Below are 21,420 nucleotides of genomic sequence, written 5' to 3' on the forward strand. Positions count from 1 at the left end.
AAAAAAAAAAAAAAAAAAAAAAAAAAAAAAAAAGAATTTTCACAAGTTTTTGGGTTGATTTGTTTACTTTTGCTCTTCCATTTATTATTTCTTTTCTTCTACTTACTTAGGGTTTAATGTATTTTTTTTTTTTTTTCTGGTCTTAAAGAAAAACTTAGACCATGTATTTGAGAGTTTTCTAATTAAAAACTATAAATGGCATTAAATTTTGAGATCAATTATTGCTGGTATATGAACACCTAGTTCAGTAATGATGCCTGTTTCTTTCCATAGTGACAAACAGTGAGCTTACAAACAGCAGTAAGAAAGGGTCTAGTGCACACCTCTAGGTGGACCTTTGCAAGCATTTCTATATACTGCTAACAAAGAAAAAGGACTGCCAACTAAACAGGTACGTTACTTATTGTAAGACCCTTCTGGACCTCAGATATGGTAAGTGTGAAAATGCACATGCTGGATCAGGCGTGGTGGCTCATGCCTGGAATCCCAACACTTTGGGAGGCAAAAGCGGACGGACCACTTGAGCCCAGGAGTTCAAGGATGCAGTGAGCTATGACTGTATCACTGCGCTCCCACAGAAGTAAAAGTGAGAGACCCTGTCTCTATTTTTTAAAAAAGGACCAGATGTGGTGCCTCACACGCTTGTAATCCCAGCACTTTGTAAGGCCGAGGTCTGAGGATCTCCTGAGCTTAGAGTTTGAGACCAGCCTAGGCGACATGGTGAAACACAGTCTCTACAAAAGATACAAAAACTAGTTGGGTATGGTGGCATACAACTGTAGTCCCAGTTACTTGCGGGGCTGAGGCGGGAGGATTGCTTGAGCTCGAGAAGTTGAGGCTACAGTGAGCCAGGTTCACACCACTGCACTCCTGCCAGGATGACAAAGCAAGATCATGTCTCAAAAAATAAAAAAAGCACATGCTAGAATCAGTGAATTATGTTACATGACCCTTACTGTAAACAGATAACTACAAATGTTCACGTTCCTTCTGCTGGTTATGGAGTTATCTTGTCTTACTAGGGGTCAGGAATTCTAATACTGTTTTAGTGCTAGAGAGAATCTTTGCCTTATTCCCAGCTTCGAAGGGAAGACGTCTCAAGTCTCTCCACTAGGCTGATTTGCTGAAGAGCTCTGATGTAGCCTTTACCAAGTTAAGTAAGTCGTGGTAACCTCCATTTAGACATGAGAGACTACTGATGACCGTGATCGCAACTTTCTCCATAACGAGAGAAAAAGAACAAGACAAGGACGGAGAGCCCCAGGAAGGAAATCATGGCAAATGAGAGGCGCTGGGCATGAGAAGAGAAGCGGAACAACCGCAGTGGAGGCTGTCAGTTCAGGGGCCCGGGCACCCAGCTTTGAATCCTGGCTCCACCAGTTACTCTCCAAGCAACCTGAACTTCCTCATCCTGAAAGCAGCACTAATGGTAGTCCACACCTCACAGGCGTGTGGTGTTAGATGAGTTCATTAGTGGAATGGCTCCAGCGATGCTTGACAAATGCTAGCTACTGTTATCCCTGTAATTGTAAAATGTCAACCAAAAAGAAACAGTTGGACAAGTGGTAAGTGGCTCAGCAGAGGTGAGAGAAGTGAAGCCTTCGACCCGGATGGTGCAAAGTCAAAATGAAGCACTCAGCTCTCAAAGCCTGGTATGAACAAGGATCAAGAACTGAGACAACCAGGTCTTTCAAAGGAAGAACGGAGAGCAAGTGCCTAGCTGACAATCTGGGAGAAGAGTGCTCAGAGGCCCCGGACGCCTCTTCCCACACTGGCAGGGCTCTCGGGAAATGAGACCCTGTGGATGCAGAGATGCAATGGACAGCGTAGGGTTGCCTGTATCTTCCAGATTCGCTCTCTTCATTTTGCTTTTCATCTGTTTATTGCAGTTTTCCCCTGGCTCTTTAGGGCAAACATTTAATTTTTCTTGTTTTTTTAATCTTTGTTTTCTGACTAAATGTATTAAATCCTCGCCTGCTTTGGCTACATACACCCCACAGACAGGAAAAGTGCTATTACTAACATTTGGCTGTATTTTATCAGTTTTAAAGTATTTCCTCTTTAATCCAAGGATTTTAAGATTTTAGTTTTCAGACTTTTGTTAAAGCTGTCCTTTTGTTACCGAGTTCTAGCTTCACTGTGTGTGGTCTGCCATGGAGTTTACATGAAGCTGATTCTTCTGGATTAGTAAAGCTTTCTCTGTAGTCACGTGCATGATCTATTTCTGTGAATGGTCCACATATGTCCACATTCCCTGCTGGAGGTGTGGCCCGTGTGCCTCTACGGGGCCTGGCAAATTAATTTGGTGACTAAAGTCTTCTTTGGTTTGCTTCCTTTGTCTGTACTTGGTGTCTCTGTATCTAAGCACATTTCTCACTCATCCGCTTCGATCCATACTGACTTCCGTTCTCATCTTACCTAGTTCAAGGCCATGTTGTCAGATGCACACGGATTCATGATCTTATATACCTTCCTGCTTTCCTGTTCCTTTTACCACAATACAACACTTTTCTTTGCCCCTTTCAATAATTTATCTCAGCTTCTGCTTTGAGTCATATTGGCTCTAGCTACCTCAGATTTTAGCTCATATTTCTCTTTTTCATTCTTTGATTTCCAACCTTTGAAAGGGGTCTTGCCCCGTCACCCAGACTGGAGTGCAGTGACGTGATCACAGCTCACTGCAGCCTTGAACTCCTGGGCTCAAGTGATCCTCCTGCCTTAGGCTCCGGAGGAGCTGAGACCACAGGCGTAAGCCACCATGTCCAGCTAATTTTTAAATTTTTAGTAGAGACAGGGTCTTGCTGTTTTGCCCAGGATTAAATGTTTTGCTTTAAATGTGTGTCTCATGGACAAGAGACTGCTGTATCATAATTTTAACACAAATAGACATCAACACAAGAATCATGGCCCTTTGAGAGGTGAGTTCAATTCATTTATAGTTACAACTTTAAACATTTTAGCCATCGTATCTTACACTTTCTAGTTACTAAGCTTGTCTTTTCTCCTTTTCTACCTTTTTTTAGAGAGAAGAAAATTTTCTTTCCTTAGATATTTAAACTTTGTCTCTGCCTCTCGCTTTTCTCCCCTTCCCTCTAGCTCCGTCCTTTTGCTGGGAATTCCTCAAACAAGCTTCCCAGCTTCCTGGTTTACTCCTGGCCCTGTCTATAATGTTGCTTTTCAATCTATCTCTTCAATTATTCCACCAATTACATTTTTCATACTCAACGCTTCCAACTGGTCTTTCTTCCTGTTTCTTCTTCATGTTTCCAATTGTCTTTTATCACTTTGAATATATTTGTTATTGGATTGCTTCTCTTCACGAGGGCGGCGGGACAAACCCTCTTTCCTCCCTCTTATTTTCCGTCTTTCTGAGCCCCAGACACAGCGCAGCAGGCCATGTATATCAAGGGCAATGGAGGAGAGCCGAGCGCCCTCCGCCTCGCCGGCACCCTGGGGCCCTCACCAGCTCCACTGTCTCCTCCAGTCTCACCCCTCACCCCAACCCCCAGTGGGGACCCAGCCATCTCAAGGGAGCAGCAAGGTCTCCGGCTGTGCTGCTGAGTGGGCTCCCTCCAGGATCCATCATTCTCCCTCTTTCCTGTGGCACCCGAGGACAGGGTTCAGCCGGGGAGTCAGCAGCCCGTGCCCCTCCGTCTGCTTCAATTCCCTTTCTTACCGCATCCATCAGATGGTTTTTACATGTCATCTTTTTAAAAGGGAGCTCTATTACAATACATTATGATATTCATCTTAATTGAGTGTATGTCAAGAGACTGGAACAGTGAGAGAACACTGTCTAGTTTGGGGAGAAAAAATATTCTTTGGAAACAGCCTGGAAGCCGCCGCGGGGACTGTGTGAGATCCATGATGCTGAGGCTCTACTGTGAAAGGCTCCACATCATAAAGCCGTTTCTCCAGACGCAAATTCCAAATTAAACTCGCCTACTACTAAGGTCTAAGACAGAGTCGGATACTACAAAAAAGCATTTTATTCAATAATGTGTCCCGGTTACTTCACTCTCTGGGAGGAGCAGTGAGCTCCTCTCCCTTCACACATAATGCACGAAGACACAGTCATTGGACTGCTGTTGAAAGGAAGCGGCAAAAGACCCGAGAGCACTGAATGGGCAGAACAAAGTGTGTTCTCTGGCAAAGCAGATATATTTTAGAAGACTCCTTGGAGAACAAATGGTTAACTCTGTCATCAAAACCACAAGAATTTATGTTTCTAAAGGTAATTCTGAATGATTCTTGGTTGAGTCATCAAGAAAAAATACGAAGCAAATGTCACAGCAAATGTCTGAAATGAGACAGGCACTGCAAACCGCTTAGCCTGGCCAGATAGAGCCATGCTGAGCCTCCACCCCACTTGCGCGCCAGGAGATCTGTGCATCTTCCGTCTCCTGCAGGCAATGCAGGAGCGAAACTTTCCACGCTGACAAATCCATGTTAATGCTCTATCATTAACATTTATACTCCCGGAAATCCTTCAACTTAATTGAAAGAAAGGAAATAAGTTTTTTGACCTCTCTTCAATCCAAAATAATGTCTATCATTTTCATTAATAGACAATACTAGTGCACGCAGCACAGTGCTATAGACATCAATCTGTTTTATAGCAAGTCCCACAGCAAATTAAGTCCCACTGGGTTATAATTTTCAGTAGTATACAAATAGACCCATAATAAATCTAAAATGGTATTATGCCACTCAATCAAAGAAGTAGAAAACAGCCAAGGGAAAACATATATTTTGGATTCTCACACTGTATTGACGTACACGGTGAGTAAGATAATAATTTATATGGAAAGTAATGTCATTGCTCATTTTGGAATTATTGAAATCAGTTTTTGAAAATGAAAAAGACTGAGGCAAAATGAAAACAAATTAGAGAACAATGTCTTCCAACAACTAGTTCATCATCAAATGCGATTCATAACTACACTTGCCACCAAATACACATGCACACATTTTGTCCAAACGAAGCAAAGCTGCACGCTATTTACCCAGCACACCGCATTCTGTAGCAGCTGTGCCAGCATAATGAGAGCAGTGTGCTTAGAAACCGTTCTCTTATTTACATAGTAAAGGGAGGGAGGGAGGGAGGGAATCCACCTTCCTGAGCATCGCCCTTCTCCAGGTCACCTGCCGACCGGGCAGACACGCACAGTCATCATCTGCACCCCAATCCTGGTTCCCTTTTCTGGAGCAGGAAGTGCCAAGCTACAGCTCCCGGGCCAAATCTGGCCAACTGCCTGTTTTCTTAAAGAAAACTTGACGGAGGCCTGGTGCGGTGGCTCGTGCCTGTAATCCCAGCACTTTGGAAGGCTGAGGCAGGCAGATCAACTGAGGTCAGGAGTTTGACATCAGCCTGGCCAACATGGTAAAACCTCGCCTCTACTAAAAATACAAAAATTAGCCAGTCATGGTGGCGGGTGCCTGTAGTCCTAGCTACTCGGGAGGCTGAGGCAGGAGAATCGCTTGAACCGAGGAGGCAGAGGTTGTAGTGAGCCGAGATCGCACCACTGCACTCCAGCCTGGGCAACAGAAAAGACTTGGTCTCAAAAAAAAAAAAAAAGCAAGCTTCAATGGAACACAGCCATGCTCACTGGTTTATATATTGCCCGTGGCTCTTTCATGCTGCCAACAGCAGACTTGGGACTGTCTGGCCCAAAAAGCCTAACCCAAGTGTGTCTGCCCCTTCACAGAACCAGGTCTGCCGACTTCCATCAGAGTGCTAGGCTGAACCTTCCCACCCTCATACTCCTGATGCCTAAGTCCTAAAGCCCTAGGCTCTGGCTAAATTCTGTCCACTTACATCACTGCAAAATGTACATGCACAGAAAAGGTCAACAGGCAATACATCAAAAGTGAACACTAGTTGTCCTTAGATGGTAAAATCTTGGATAATTTTTTTCTACTTTTGACTTTTAGTAATTTTCTGAAAAGAATGTGTATTTCATTTTAATTAGAAAATAAATTGACTTTTCAAAATGAAAAAATAAAACCGTAATCCTAAAACATATGTAATTACTGTCTGACAAACTATCTCACCCTTCCACTGGAAAAAAAAAACTCTGGTGGTTTTTAACTTAGCTCACATAAAACTACACATTTCACTTGATAATTCTTTAATGAACATAGTCCATTACCACTCACAGGCTACAGACACCCAGCAAAATGTCATGTTCAACCTAATTTCAGTACTTCAGTATGGGAGAAAGCAGTTTATTGTAAAAGAGCTGCCACCTGAGACACCGCTCAATTGTTCCAGGCAGTGGTTATCTGATGACCACTGTCTGCCACTGTGGCATATTGATTTCAAAGTCCCTCTTATGGTAACTGTATTGGTTTGCTTTTCACTGCACTTCCTACTAAATGCTTACTTTAAAAAATCTGACTGTGTCCTAACTCCTACAAGGATTTCAGAGGCTACTGGGATGATGCATCACATCTTGGTAGAGAGAAAGCACATTCCCCAGTCAGAGGCCAGGTGCTCATTTCAGAATACCAAGGCCAGCAGCCTCGGTGTGAAAGCCTGCTTTATATTTTATGTTTTTTTTTTTATTTTATCTTATCTTATCTTATCTTATCTTATCTTATCTTATTTTATTTTATTTTACAGATGGGATTTCCCTGTGTTCCCAGGGCTGGTCTCAAACTTCTGGGCTTAAATGATCCTCCTGCCTCAGCCTTCCGAGTAGCTGGGACTACAGGACACACTGCCACATCTGGCCCACTGCCACATCTGGCCCAGGCGTCTTTAGGAGCGCACGGCTGTGCGCGGAGGGAAGTCAAGTCCTTACCACTCACGGCAGGAGAACGAAGTGCCTGAGAGACACCTGTCTACTCGAGGAAATGCACTGGGTTTGTGCTTGTTCTCTCAACACGGGATGCCTCCAGTCTGCATGTTGGGGCCTCTATCTCCCTACTCTGCATCTCCTGGCTTTTCTATTTCCCATCTCGATCCTTTCCCATGGCCTCCTGTGAGCCCCCACTGTAGCCTTCCAGGCCATTCATTTGGCTCCAGCAGTGTCTCTCCTGCTATGGGTCCCATCTACTGTGTTCTTTATTTCAAACATTCCAGTGCGCCAGTCTTCCCGCAGCAAGGACACCAGTGTAACAACTATCAGCACACACAGAAAGCGCCTTCATACAAACCAGAAATTAGGTGAGTGCTCATAGTACCTGGTTCAGCTTCATGTTGTTGAAAGAGACATTGAGAGGTAGAAAAAACAGTATTGAAAAGAAAAGATAAATGTTTGAGGTGATGGATAAGTTGGATAGATCCCAGTTACCCAGATTTTGATCATTACGCATTGTATGCATTGATCATAATATCACCTAGACCCCCAAAATACGTACAACTATCATACATCAATCTAAAGAGTGCAAAGCAAATTCATTATAAGTTACTCAGTCTGTTGCATGCTGTTATAGCAACACAAAACAGACAAACAGACCAAGAAAAACTACTATAGAAGAAGAACCAAGCAGAGAATCACCCAGGGCCTGCAGGCTGAGGCTTCTGCAGACGCACAATGGACACTGCCATGGAACAGGCCTCATTCCCACTCATTTTCCCATCCCCCACTCCCGATTTCCTGCACGACTGCTTCGGTGCCCCCGAAGATAGGAGATGATGGAATAAAAGGCTCCACCAGTCCCATGTTGGCCAGGCTGGTCTCGAACTCCTGGCCTCAAGCAGGACTGTGGGTGAGAAGGCAGGAGACTGCCTGGAGTGTTAGGCCATCTTGACAGAAGCCTCAGGAGCGTCCGCGGCCGACAGCACAGTGTCTGCTGCACAGCTGCACCGTTCGCACAGCACCTCAAGGGAGAGTATTTATCTACCAGCCGGTAACAGCCATGACATACAAGCTTTTCAGCAAAACATAACATGGGAAAGTAGTTATTAAAGAGCGGCAAGATGGTCTAAGGGAGAATATTGGATTTGGAGGCAGGAAACACACACATCCCACTGTGCGTTCTGCTGGCGATGTCGGGACTGAAATGCGGCTTCCACCGTCTTGGAATATCACACGCATTTCTTCAGTCATGCTCCCAATGGCTATAACTTTTAAAAGGATGGAGACAGAAAATCATGGCTTTTTTTTCATGGCTAAAATAAATGGAAAGATTATGCTTCAACTCAAGCAAGGAATTAAATGACTTCCTTTTTCATAGTAGCCTTTTCTTCCCCCGAAAGAAAGTCCAGTTTCCAGCATGACCAATCCTGGTACTAAGACATCTCCGAAATGAACAAAGATAAGGGGAGGGTGTTCTTGGAAATCACAAAGCAGTGAGCTACCCACGAACAGATCAGAAGGAAGAAAGGATCTTGAACTCTCAAAGAGTAAAACCCAAGCCTCCACCGGGAATCCTGAATCCTGAATGACACAAAAAGAAGACGGGGTACACTCATGTCTGTCACGTGGGCTCCTGGGACGAGGTGAATGCCTGGGACCCACATGGGCTGGGATTCCTGTGGGAAAGCCCAGGTGAGTGGGTCCCAGGGGGCACAGCAGGGGCCACTTACCAGCGCAGGGCGATCTTGATGGGGGTGGTGAGGCAGGAGGTGAACAGGTCAGCCGGGAGGTCGGGGATCATGGGCAGCAGCTCGGTGGCCTCGCAGGCTGCCAGCTGGATGCAGTTTTTCATTGACGGAGGCAAAGGCATCTGAGCAAGAGGGTGATTTGGGTTGATTGCAGCTACCTAAAGGGCAGAACATTCGGGAAAAGAGAGTGTGACTTAGCTGCTGGTCACAACCAAAGAGTAAGCTGGAGCTGTAACACAGAAGGAAAGAAGAAATCAACTCAGGCGGTCAGTTTTCACCGGAAAGTCCTCTGGAGACAGACACCGCTGCTGAACTGTCTCCGGAGGCTGACTGTAAGCCTGGAAAACTGTCCGTCTCATTCCCAAGGCCCTTCTGACGGCACAGCCTGGTTACGTCTCAGTCAACTCTGTTTTCTTCCCGGTTTTCCTCTTTGCAGGCCCCTACTTACCCTAGGATGGTATCAGTGTCCACCAGGTCTTTCATGGTGTCTTATGGTTTATTTATTATTATTATTATTATTATTATTATTATTATTATTTGAAACGCGGTCTCGCTCTGTTGCCCAGGCTGGAGTGCAGTGGCGCAATCTTGGCTCACTGCAAGCTCCGCCTCCTGGGTTCACACCATTCTCCTGCGTCAGCCTCCCGAGTAGCTAGGACTACAGGTGCCCGCCACCACGCCCAGCTAATTTTTTTGTATTTTTAGTAGAGATGGGGTTTCACTGTGTTAGCCAGGATGGTCTTGATCTCCTGACCTTGTGATCCACCCGCCTCAGCCTCCCAAAGTGCTGGGATTACAGGCGTGAGCCACTGCGCCCGGCCCCTTATGGTGTTCAGGTTATGTGACGTGAACTCCATCACCCACAAAAAAGCAAAGCACAAAATGTGAGTCTGAGTGGGCTGACTAAAGCGACCCATCAAAAGAGACTGGAAAACAGACAGAGCAAGCGAGTGAGCACGCGTCACCGAGTGGAGCGAACGCGCATCCCCAAGTGGGGGATTAGGGAGGGTTTATTTTCTCCCATCTTCATCGGATTTCTCTAAATGTTCTACAAACAAATGTGCAATAATTTTGTAAATGACGAGTTAATGGGTGCAGCACACCAACATAGCACATGTATAGGTATGTAATAAATCTGCACGTTATGCACGTGTACCCAGAACTTAAAGTAGAATAAAAAATTTTTGTTATCAGGGAGAAAGGTGGGGTGTTTTTTAAATTCAAAACTTAATCTCTCTTTAAAGTAGGGATAGGAATGCCGGTTGATATTTATTTCAATGAGACTTTGGTCATGTAAAAGTATCATATGTGAAGCTGATATCATGGTGCCATTTTAGGAAGAAAGGCACTAAGTGAATTGTTGTTTACTACTAAAATGCACAGAAAATTTCACTTTTACCAAATGAAATCTAATTGAAAGTGTAACTCTTCTTTCTTTTAAATAATGCATTACATTCAAAGGTTTAAAAAATGACAGGGCTGTCTGATCCATGAGTTTGCTACACTGCCAAGGATAAGCAGGTGGGTTCCTCTTTCACCAAAAAACCACAGCACTGAGCAAAACATAGGATCCTTCTACTACCAAGTACAATTATTCTAGCATTGAGATTGTGATCCCTTTCCCTGGCTACCTACATTGCCTCTATGTGGCCATTTCAGTAATCCACAAGAGGCTTTGCTGTCGCTTTCAGAAATAATGAAGTTCACAAGAATTCCTGGCATTTTGGCCAGTAAAATTGAATAAGCATAGCACACGAGGGGTTATGTACACACACTGCTCTGCCTGCTCCTGGGAATAACTGACAAGAGCTGGACAGTATCAGAACCAGCTCCGCCAAGTAGAATGCTTTCAGCTGGGGGTGTCCTCGGACACCGTGGGCTGCATGCAGGGCCCACCTGCTAGAAGGGAGGCCCCATGGACGCTGGGAGAGCTCGGCTCACAAAGCCCCTCCAGCGGCATCATCAAGGCTGGTCCTTTGTTGCAGGGAGAGGGGAGAGGAGAAAGGGCAGCAGGAAACAAAGGGATAGAAAGAGACAGGGAACAGACAAAACAAGAGCACACCCCAGGCTGTGGAGACGGAACCTGCATTGGCTTCGCCTCAGCTACCCTGAAACGTGATGCCTGGGCATACCATGTAGATAGCTAAAGGAATGAAAACACAAAACCCCAAGAATGCTGATCATGCGGGGCCACGTGGCTTGCAGAACTCCTTCATTCACGTGGCTACAAACACCTATTACTCGGCTGTAACGGAAAGCATTCTGCTGTAGGGCCCAATCTCGTCTGCCCGTCTAGGCCAGGGACGTGGAACAACAAGGTACCGAGCGAGGCTTCAGACCGAGAGCACCTCCTGCTAATGTGGGGTCGTGGATCAAGCGGTCAGCACGAGGGCCGGAGCATCACACGACAGAGACTGGTCATCCCAGATCCAGGGCCTGGACACTGTTTGTGCCTTACACAATTCCTAGGGCTTGTTTTGTGAACACCACAGGGACAAGATCACTCTTCTGTTTACTCAGACTGTGGCAGGCCTCCATGAAGAAGAGGCGCTATTACAAATGAATATTGTAAGTGGTGATGAATATGGGGGGGGGGGTGAGATGCGTCCAGAACACATGGCTTTTAGTCACCGAGGGCTACGATGTGCTTCACAGCTTGACGGGAGAGAATGTGTCTGTGTCTGCATTTTTGCCCTTTCCCTGCTCCTTACTTTTAGTTGTGAAGTTCTTAGTATTTGTCGCAGCTCTTTCACGTATATTATTTCATCTGCTTTTTACCATCCCCATGAGGTTTCAGCTCCATGTTAAAACAGCTTTGATGATGAGGGCACAGAGGCCCCAAGGATGACTGCCCTGCAGCTGGGCCAGCACGTGTGTCCAGAGTGCCCGGCACTGCCCCCGATTTTAGGGGCACCATTATCCCATCTGGATCCTCCTGAATCTCCACCAAACACCTACGATGCCAACATGAAAGCTGCCGAGCCTTCTCCAGACAGCACTCCCAGTGCTTTTGGAATGAAATACACACAGAGGTGTATTCACTCACAGCCATCTCGCACAGCGGTGATGGTACAGAATGCACTGTCATCTGACTCTGGCAAACTTTTGTTTTTAACATCTCAAATGGAAGGTACTAACGACTGCTAGTTTTATTAATAACCCATTCTATCACAGGAACATTAAACCCAGAGTACAAATCAAATTCTCATATACTTAATAATATAAACTTTTCAATAAAATCTGCAATTTCTAGAGGAATGAGGTTTTTTTATGACAGTAAATTACATGTAGCATAAAATTTGCCATGCTAACCGTTTTAAATGTATAGTTCAGCGACCTTAGGTATATTTGCAAGCTGCGCAACAATCACCAAGCATCACCAAGGAGTGGTGCTTTTTAAAGAAGAGGGAAGAGGGAAGGCAAAATCATGTTTAAAACCATTTCCTGGGCTCTGGGCTCTAGGCTCTATAAGCTAAAACAGCATCAGCAATGCAACCTGCTCTACACAGAACATGAGTTTCCAGGTCTGCTGTGACAGGCCCGCTAAGGCAGATGATGTCCAGGCACGATGTGGACCTGTAGCTATTCAGACCCGCATCACAAAAGGCGGATGCGATGGGTAGGAGCGGACATGTGAGCCTGGTGCTGGGAGGGCACGGGAAGGCTGTGAGGAAGTGCTGACTCCTACGCTTGATGGAAATGCACTCGCCCTGGCCTCCAGAAAGGCGCTGGGAGGGAGGAGAGGGGGAGGCATCTGAGGCAGACCTCCATGGAGTGAAGCACACAGTCCTGAACTGTGGAAGGCGCCATTTGCGATGTCTGTCTGGGACTGTTGGCAGACTTGTGTTATTTTAATCAGCACCACTACCACTGGCCCTGTAAGAATGGCTGGCAGAGGATTAAAAAGGAAACAACTTTACGTGGGAGGAAATGGCCCTTTATGCAAAAACTAAGTTCAATATTCCTATTTCCCTTTTCAAAGGGGTATGTATATAGCAGAAAGACAGCAAAAATATCCGTGTGCTTTACTAGTTTTAGCTTTTCTTTTTCTATAACCAGGCGTGGTGGCTCGCATCTGTAATCCTAGCACTTTGGGAGGCTGGGGTGGGAGGATCACTTGAGCCTAGGAGTTCAAGATCAGCGTGGGCAAGATGGAAAGACTCCCATCACTCCAAAATTTTTTTAATTAGCCGGGTGTGGCGGTGCATGCCTGTAGTCCCAGCTTCTCAAGAGGCTGAGATGGGAGGACTGCTTGAGCTCAGGAGTTTGAGACCAGCCTGGGCAAGATGGCAAGACCCCTGTCTCTACAAAAAAGTTGTTTAAAATTAGCCTGGTGTAGTGGTGCGTGCCTGTAGTCCCGGCTACTCAGGAGGCTGAGGTGGGAGGATCCCTTGGGCTCAGAAGTTCAAGGTGGCAGTGAGCTGTGGTGGCACCACTGCACTCCAGCCTGGGTGACAGAGCAAACCCATTTCCAAAAACAAACCAAAAAAAGTCCCCCTATATGAAAAGCTTTTCTTTTTGTTAAGTTGTTTCTATGTTAAATTTACTGTCTAATCATTACTGAGAAGTGAGCAAGAGGTCCTTCCACCACAGCCTCTAAACACACACTGCAGTCCCTCCATCCAACAGGTCCTCCCGCCACAGCCTCTAAACACACACTGCAGTCCCTCCATCCATCCAACAGGTCCTCCCGCCACAGCCTCTAAACACACACTGCAGTCCCTCCATCCAACAGGTCCTCCCGCCACAGCCTCTAAACACACACTGCAGTTCCTCCATCCAACAGGTCCTCCCGCCACAGCCTCTAAACACACACTGCAGTCCCTCCATCCAGCAGGTCCTCCTGCCACAGCCTCTAAACACTGCAGTCCCTCCATTGCTGCCAACCGTTTGTGGCAAGCTTCTGAAATATAACACTTTTCATACCAACACTACCTTTCTTCCAAGTCAGCACTAGAACACAGGAAGGCATGGGGTGGTGGGGCGAGTCTCCAGTGTACAAGAGCCACATGAGAACTCAGCAGGTTTGAAGGGGACTTCCTTAGGGACCAAGAAGTCTGTGTCTTGTTTGGTGGAGAGGCAAAGCCCCCCGTGGTCCAGATGCTGCTGGGTTTGCGTCTGCTGTGCCTATCTCAGTCTGCACCCTGAGATGCATGGGCGCTTGGCCTAACGCCTCCTGAAGCACAGTGGACACTGGAAGCATTCTGTGGTTGCCAAGTGAGCAGTCGGACAGGTAGATGTAGAAAGAGCTTTATTGCAAATATGCAAAAACTCCACTTCCCGATTCAGTGTGATCATTGACAGAAACCCCAACTACTTAACAAGCCCCCCAAAGCACGTTGATGTATAGACAAGACGACATGCCCTTTCACTGCAGAGGTTCCAAGAGCAGGTGACAGGCAATGACAGTGCTCCACTCACCTGGTACCTGTCTGCCAGGCCCAGAAGGAAGCATGCTGAATTCCTTCTTTCCCACCACACTACTGGGTGCATGGAAGGGTACATAGGAGAGCTCTTTGCTTTAGGGGTATTAGAACCAATAATACATATATTATATATGTGTACGTGTGTGTTTTTTTTTTTTTTTGAGAGGGAGTCTTGCTTTGTCGCCTAGGCTGAAATGCAGTGGCACAATCTTGGCTCACTGCTACCTCCACCTCCAGGTTCAAGCCATTCGCCTGCCTCAGCCTCCTGAGTAGCTGGGATCACAGGCACCAGCCACCACCACACCCAGCTAATTTTTGTATTTTAGTAGAGACGGGGTTTCGCCATGTTGGCCAGGCTGGTCTCGAATTCCTGACCTCAAGTGAGTCGCCTGCCTCGACCTCCCAAAGTTCTGGGGTTACAGGCCTGAGCCACTGCGCCCGGCCAGAACCAAGAGCATTTCTAAAAAACATCCTGATATTCAAGCCAAAGCGTTCTGCCAATGAACATTCTTCTAAGGGTTGCTAAACCAAGGGGAAAAAAAAAACTATTTGAACAGATGAGTTATCTCCTATACATTGTTTTGGTTTTGCATTTATCTAAGATACTGACCCTGTAACTGAAATGATCTTTCAGACACAGGCCTGCGTGTAAGGCTGAGTACTCGGGATTGGCCAAACTTGTGAACAGTGCCCAGGCCTAAAAGTGACCAATTCCAGCCCGGAGCCACGGTTTTCCTGAAGAGCAAGTCCAGGTTGAAAGTGTACCCAAAGGGGTTTCTCCTGGGGAGCCTAGGGACTCAAACACAAGAAAGATTCTCATCTTTATATGCTCTCCAGAGTCTTCTGGAGGATTTGGGAAGGATCCAGAAAAGTCTTGCGATGCGCTACACAGCAACCAGATCCAAAAAAGACATCTGCTGCATCGTCCCCACGCGTGGGTAACGTGGAGTCAGTGCACGCGCAGTTCACGATGTAAGCGGGCAGCTCACCCCAGGCCTGCCATCCACTCCCTGTAGAAAGCATTGCTGTGGGGGCAGTGGGGATCACCTGCATGGCACTTTGTGTTTTTTTTTTTTTTTTTTGAGATGGAGTTTTGCTCTTGTCGCCCAGGCTGGAGTGCAATGGCATGATCTCACTTCACTGCAACCTCCACCACCTGGGTTCAAGCGATTCTCCTGCCTCTCAAGTAGCTGGGATTACAGCCATGCGCCACCACGTCAGGCTAATTTTGTATTTTTAGTAGAGACTGGGTTTCACCAATGTTGGCCAGGCTGGTCTCAAACTCCCAACCTCAGGTGATCCGCCCGCCTCAGCCTCCCAAAGAGCTGGGATTACAGGCGTGAGCCACCGCACCCGGCCTCACATTTTCTAAATAAAACGTTAACACTGGGCTGCTTCTTTCCCTTCTCAAATCCATATAAGAGGCATCTTTATGATGAGATACGGTACTAATAACTCCAGAGGAGTCTTTACCAAGTATTTTCTGAAAATAACATCTCCTCGGTAACATTTTTAGTTCTGCCTTAAAGTAACTTTTATTCTCAATTCAACAATACCTAATTACAAATGGCCATCTTTGCAAAGTTCAAAGAAAGACTGAGGCTGCTAAAGGAGTCAGTGTATTACTTATCCAACTCTATTAATAGTCAAAGGTATTAATGTGGCATCTATCATGTGACACACAGTGTAACAGAAACAGCAGATGCAAAGCAGAAGTCATATTTTTAATATATCGTTGATATAATTATGTATATCAAATATTAGATTTTAATTTAAAAACCAAGTTGTGCCTATTGCTGGCAACTATCACATCCAGGCTGAGAGAGCAGAAGGAGCTCCTTCTGGTGGATGAAGACTCCCAAGGACGTGGAGAAGCGTCAAGCCTGCCCTTCCAAGGCCGGCTAGGGCCTCTTCATAACAACCGTTTGTCACAATGACCCTGAGTTCCCCCAAATGAAGTATTCATTATTTCAAAGTCACTTAGCTGTTAGCAACTCAACAGCTTCTAAATGCTGTGATCATTCTGCAACTCTGTGAAGATGGTCAACTAGAAATCACGCTAATATCTCTTATAGTCAACTAAAGGAGAGACTGGAAACTCTGCACCCTCTTTGTCAACAAGAGATTTTTAGGAGGAAGGCTTAGCTGACCAGTGGCAGGAGGGGGAGAAAGAGCTAACTCATGGCATATTCTTTGGGTAGTCTCTAGCAGAGGTGGCTAGCGGCCAGGACTGTGCGAGTAACCAGAACTGGGCTAGTAACCAGGGCTCTGCTAGTAACCAGGGCTGTGCTAGTAGCCAGGGCTGTGCCCCCAACCCTTGCTGCCAAGGGCAAAGTAGCAAAGTGAGTTATAAAAGCAGCATCTGGGTTTAAAGTACTACTGGCTTTATGATTTGTTCCATGATTTCTAGCCCACGCAGACACCTTTCCCAAAAACTCATGACCTCTTCCAGACCTGGCAATGCCCAGCACTCCGAGCGCACTGCTGGAGCTCCCTACACAAGTGGATCACGTGTCCTGGCCTCTCCTCCTGCCTCTGTCACTGACGTGCCTTTCCTGTCTTTATGCTGGCAACTTCTTACGTTCTACGGCTCAGGTTAGACATTTCCTTCTGGCCGCCCTCGGTCCTTGCGGCTTCTTCTCTGCATGGCGGAACCTGAAAGAGGGCCCTGCCCCCTGCCAGATGGGTGCCTTCACCCCCGGAAACATTTCGTTCATCATCAGCTGCTGTGTTTCTGCTTACTTAACTCTAATGAACTGAGTCATAAGAGAGAGAGCCTTGGCTAATTACAGGAAAGAGACAGGAAGACAGGAAGGGTTCCAATTCTGTTAACAAGGAGGAGAGGGAAAGCTGGAGAAACTAGGAAGAGCTGAGCAGAAAGTGGGTGTTATTCCCAGCGCGCAAAGGACAATCTAATAAGGCCGGATCCAGACACACGTACTCACTCCACCTTCCAAAACAAACACCAATTAGAAAGGAACGCATGTGAAGCACTAGGAATGGGCTGCGGCATGGCACCAAAACACACATAGCAGTATGTGTATGTGTTTAGGTGTATACATGTATATACATGTGTATGTACGTATGTATGTGAGTATACAGGACTCCGTGTGTATATAGGTGAATGTGTAGATGTACATGTCTGTATAAGCATGTACCTGTGTATATATGTGTGCATGTGTGTATATGTCCATGTTTCTGTGTGCATGTATATGTGTGTATATGTATGTATAGGTGGGCATGTATCTATGTGTATATAGGTGTGTGTGTGTATAGACACATGTATCGCGTGCTGCGTGTCTGTGTGTGTGCATGTTATAAACAATGAAAATATGCGGCATGCATGTATATATGTGTGTATGTTGTGTCTCTCTGTATACACTGTATGTGTATGTGCATGTGTGTATATGTATATATGTGGACACATATGTGTATGTGTACATGTGTACACGTGTGGGGCATTGGTGCATGTCTATATGCATATATGTCTGTGTGTACATGTGTGTATGTAAATGTAGGTGAGTATATGTGTGCATGTGTGCATGTTGTCTACGTGCATGTGTATGTGTACATGTCTGTATGTGCATGTGCTTATATACGTGTGTGTATGTGTGTGTACCTGCTCCTCCTGTACTCGATTGTGCCGTGTGTATTCACCCTTCCTCCAAACCTGGCCTCTGTGCGCATGTGCTGCCATCCCCCTCTGGAATGACCACCGTCCACGCTCCTCCTCCAGCCAGCTCCTCCCCTCGTGTACTGGATCCTGTTCCCTTCACACCTACTTAAGGGCCGCCCTCATGAGCTCTCTGCCTCCCACACATCAGCTTTTCCCTCTGCCAGGTTACTCCCATCAGCACAAACACATGCTCTCACAACGTCCATGTAAAGAAAACAAACCTCCCTCAGGAGCTTCCACATGGCATCGCCCACCCTCTCCTGAACAGTTTAGAATCACATGAGGGCCCACCGCCCTGCGCTGAAACTGCTTTTGTTAAGTCCAGCTATGGCCCTGTGTCCACAAAGGCAACAGTCCATCCTTGGTCCTCATCGTGTGAGCCACTCGGCAGCACAGCAATCAGCGAACGGTCCCTACTTCTAGAGGCTTTCCTGAGGCTCTTCCTGACTTACTGAGGCCATGAGTCCTGGTTTCCCTCCAACTCCCCGGCTACTTCTCTGGTCTGGTCTGTCAGTGCCCCTCCATTTACCAGACTCTACACACACCACTGAGTGCAGGCCTCGACTGGCGTCTCCTCTGCAGCCACACGAACCACATGGGGGCTCGTCACCACCCTGTGGCTTCAGTCATTGTCTGTTCCAGGATGACACTTGACTACCTTCTGATGCATTCTCAGGAAAGTACAGCCAGGGTTTGTCCATTTGCGTGCTGCTGTATGCCCTGTCACCCTTCCTAATTTACAGGAGATGCTGAACAAACATCTCTGATGGGACCTCACACCCCACACTGCCTGAGGAGAGCTCTTGTGTCCTGCACCCCAAGACCTCCATCCAGCCTCCAGCCTCATGGTCCTCCTGGCTCAGGAGACAGCCGCTCCATTCCACCCAGGCCAAAAACACTGGCGTTGCCTTTAACTTCTTTTGCTTGCGTCCTCCATCTAATCTTCATCCTTCACTTGTGCGAATCACTTGTCCTTCACAATGAACCCCTGATGCAAACATTTGCCTTGCCAATATCTACCACCTTAGTCTAAGCACTGCCACCGCCTGCCACGGCCTCCTGCACTGCCCTCCACCTGGATTGCCCCCACACCAGCACCACCCTCCACTCGGAGGGCCCCCACACTGCCAGGGAGGAGTCTTTTTAGTCTGCTCATTAGCCAAGCCAGCAGGGGTCAGCTGAGTGCCTAGCATGGGCCAAGTGCTATTCTACAGTGCATGCCACTCTCTTGCTGGGTCACGGGCTAACCCTCAGTTTCACATCTTGAGAACCTTGCCAGACTATTTTCTGAAGCAGCCGTACCATTTTACATTCCCACCAGCAGTGTGCAAGGATTCCAATCTCTCAACATCCTCACCAACACTTGTTATTACCCATCTGTTTTATTGCTGCCACCCTAGTGGCATGAGGAAGCACCTCACTGTAGTTTTGATTTGCATTTCCCTGATAACCAATGATGTCTTTTTCTTGTCTTATTGCACTGGCTAGAACCTCCAGTACTTCTATTGAACAACACTGATAAGAATGGATATCCTTGCCTTGCTTCCAATCTGAACGCAGAAACATTCAATCTTTTACCAGTAAGTAAAAGGACGGCTGTAGGTTTTTGCAGATTTTTTTAAAAATCAAATTGAAGTTCTTCTCTATTCTTAGTTTACTGCAAGTTTTTTTTTTCTCTCTCTCATGAATAAGTGTTGTGTTTTGTTGAAAGAGTTTTCTGCATCAATTGATAGGATCGTATGATTTTTCATCTTTAGTCTGTTGCTACGAAGTACATTAATTAATTTTTAAACACTGAGCTAGACTTCTACAGCTGTAAAAAATTCCCACTAAGTCACAGTATATAATTCCTTTTATAAATTGCTAGAACTGATTTGCTATTATTGTATTTGAGGATTTCGGCATCTAAGTTTGTGACAGATACTGGTTTGCTGTTTTTTATTTTCTTTGTGAACGGTGTGTCTGGTTTTGGCATTAGGATAATAATGGCCTCATAAAATGAATTGAAATGTGTTCCCAACCCTTCTATCTTCTGGAAGAGCTTGTTCTTTTTAAATGTTTGGCAACAGTCTCCAGTGAAACCATGTATGCCTGGAGATTTATGTTTCAGACAATTAGAATTAAACGACAAATTCAATTTCTTTCATGATTCTAGGATTATTCAGATTATCTAATGCTGAACAGATAATACTCAGAACAGGCAATTGGTTGAATTTTGACAGCTGGGAGTTTTCGAGGAATTGCTCCGTTCCCTCTTAGTTGCTGAATTTAAGAGTGTAAAGTTGTTCATTATTCTTTGAGTGGCTGCAAGATCTGTAGAGATCTTCCCACCTCCCTCTTGATTCTTCTATTTTGTTAGTACTGCTAGGAATGCATCCATTTCATTGATTTTTTCTGAGAATCAGCTTTTGATATTTCTCCACTGTTTTTCTGTTTTCAATTTCAATGATTTCTGCTCCTTATCATTTCCTTTCTTCCGACTGCTTCTGGTTTATTTTACTCTTCCAATATCTTGAGGCAGGAATTTATATTAATAATTTGATATCTTTCCTCTTTTCTAACCTAAGCATTTTAGTGCTATAAATTTAGTGCTATAAATTTCTCTTTCAATACTGCTTTATCTGCATCCTATAAATACAGATATGTTGTATATTCTATTTTCATCTAATTTCTATAATTTCATCTATTTTCATTATGAATTTCATTATGAAATTCAATAATTTCATCTGTTTTCATCTAATTCTATATATTTTTTTAAATTTTCCCTTGAGGCTTCTGACCCATTATTTAGAAATACTTATTTAGAAATACATTATTTAGAAAAATTGTTTAATTTTTTTCATAGATTTTTCTCTTGTGTTTATTGACGTGTAGCTGATTCTCTTGTGGTTAAAGAACACATTCTGTGTTGTTTAAAACTTGTTGAGGTTTATTTTATGACCGACCTTGATGAATGTTCCACGGACACTGGAAAAGTGTGTGTATTGGCTGCTGTTGGATGGAGTGTTCTGTAAATCCCACGGTGATACTTACGGCTGACATTTCAACACGGGTGATCACTTCATCTTCAAGAAAAGATGGTCTAACTTCTTCTTTTCTGATCTCTATGCCTGTTTCCTGCCCTTGCCTTCTGCGCAAACGGGCTTATCGTGTGATGCTGGAGAGGATGGGTGAGAATGAACACCTCTTCCGTGTTTCTGACCTCAGTGTTCAGTGAAAGCACTTACTTTCCATTTGCCCCTCTCCTCTCATGAGGCTCCACCTTCAGCCAGAAACTCCACTGCCCTGTGCCATCAGGATCCCTTGTGAAAGACATCTGCCTCAGTGTCGGGGCAGGGTGAGCCCCCTCGGCCTCAGTGTTGGGTGCAGAAGTGTTCCTGCGACAGCAAGCAGGGCCAGGCAGATGGATCCTGCTGGGATCACAGTGTCCCATTCTGCATCCCATAGTGCTGGCCATCAGCTGTGATCCAGAATATCAAGCAATTTCAGATAATACTTTTAAACAGATGAAATTAGGGGGAAAAAAGGTTAAACTCTAAGAATTTGGGGAAAGCTCCCAGTTTTGTGACAAGTGCAAATAGTATATTGTATTCATGAATTAAGGCTAATCAAGTTTTCTTTGTTTCTTGTCACATTTCATACAAATCAATTAAAGATCAAATATATTTAATGCATCATAGATACATCTAAAGAAGACAACTAAAGGTAGTTTATTCAAATATGTATTTATCAAGTCAAATCTACAGATCCTTCCTGAGCATCAA

The 21,420-nt window shown here is 45.5% G+C and overlaps 1 protein-coding gene across 1 annotated transcript in view; it reads right to left on the reverse strand.

Moving 5' to 3' along the window:
- RPTOR (regulatory associated protein of MTOR complex 1) overlaps positions 1-21,420 on the reverse strand; it is a 424,190-nt gene that overhangs the window by 201,763 nt on the left and 201,007 nt on the right. The window contains exon 6 of the mRNA XM_017879553.1: positions 8,537-8,712. Coding sequence (XP_017735042.1) covers positions 8,537-8,712 — 176 coding nt within the window. The remainder of the gene's footprint in view (positions 1-8,536; positions 8,713-21,420) is intronic.

Source organism: Rhinopithecus bieti, unplaced genomic scaffold, assembly GCF_001698545.2.
Source record: "Rhinopithecus bieti isolate Rb0 unplaced genomic scaffold, ASM169854v2 scaffold_9899, whole genome shotgun sequence".
NCBI classification, from domain to species: Eukaryota; Metazoa; Chordata; class Mammalia; order Primates; family Cercopithecidae; genus Rhinopithecus; species Rhinopithecus bieti.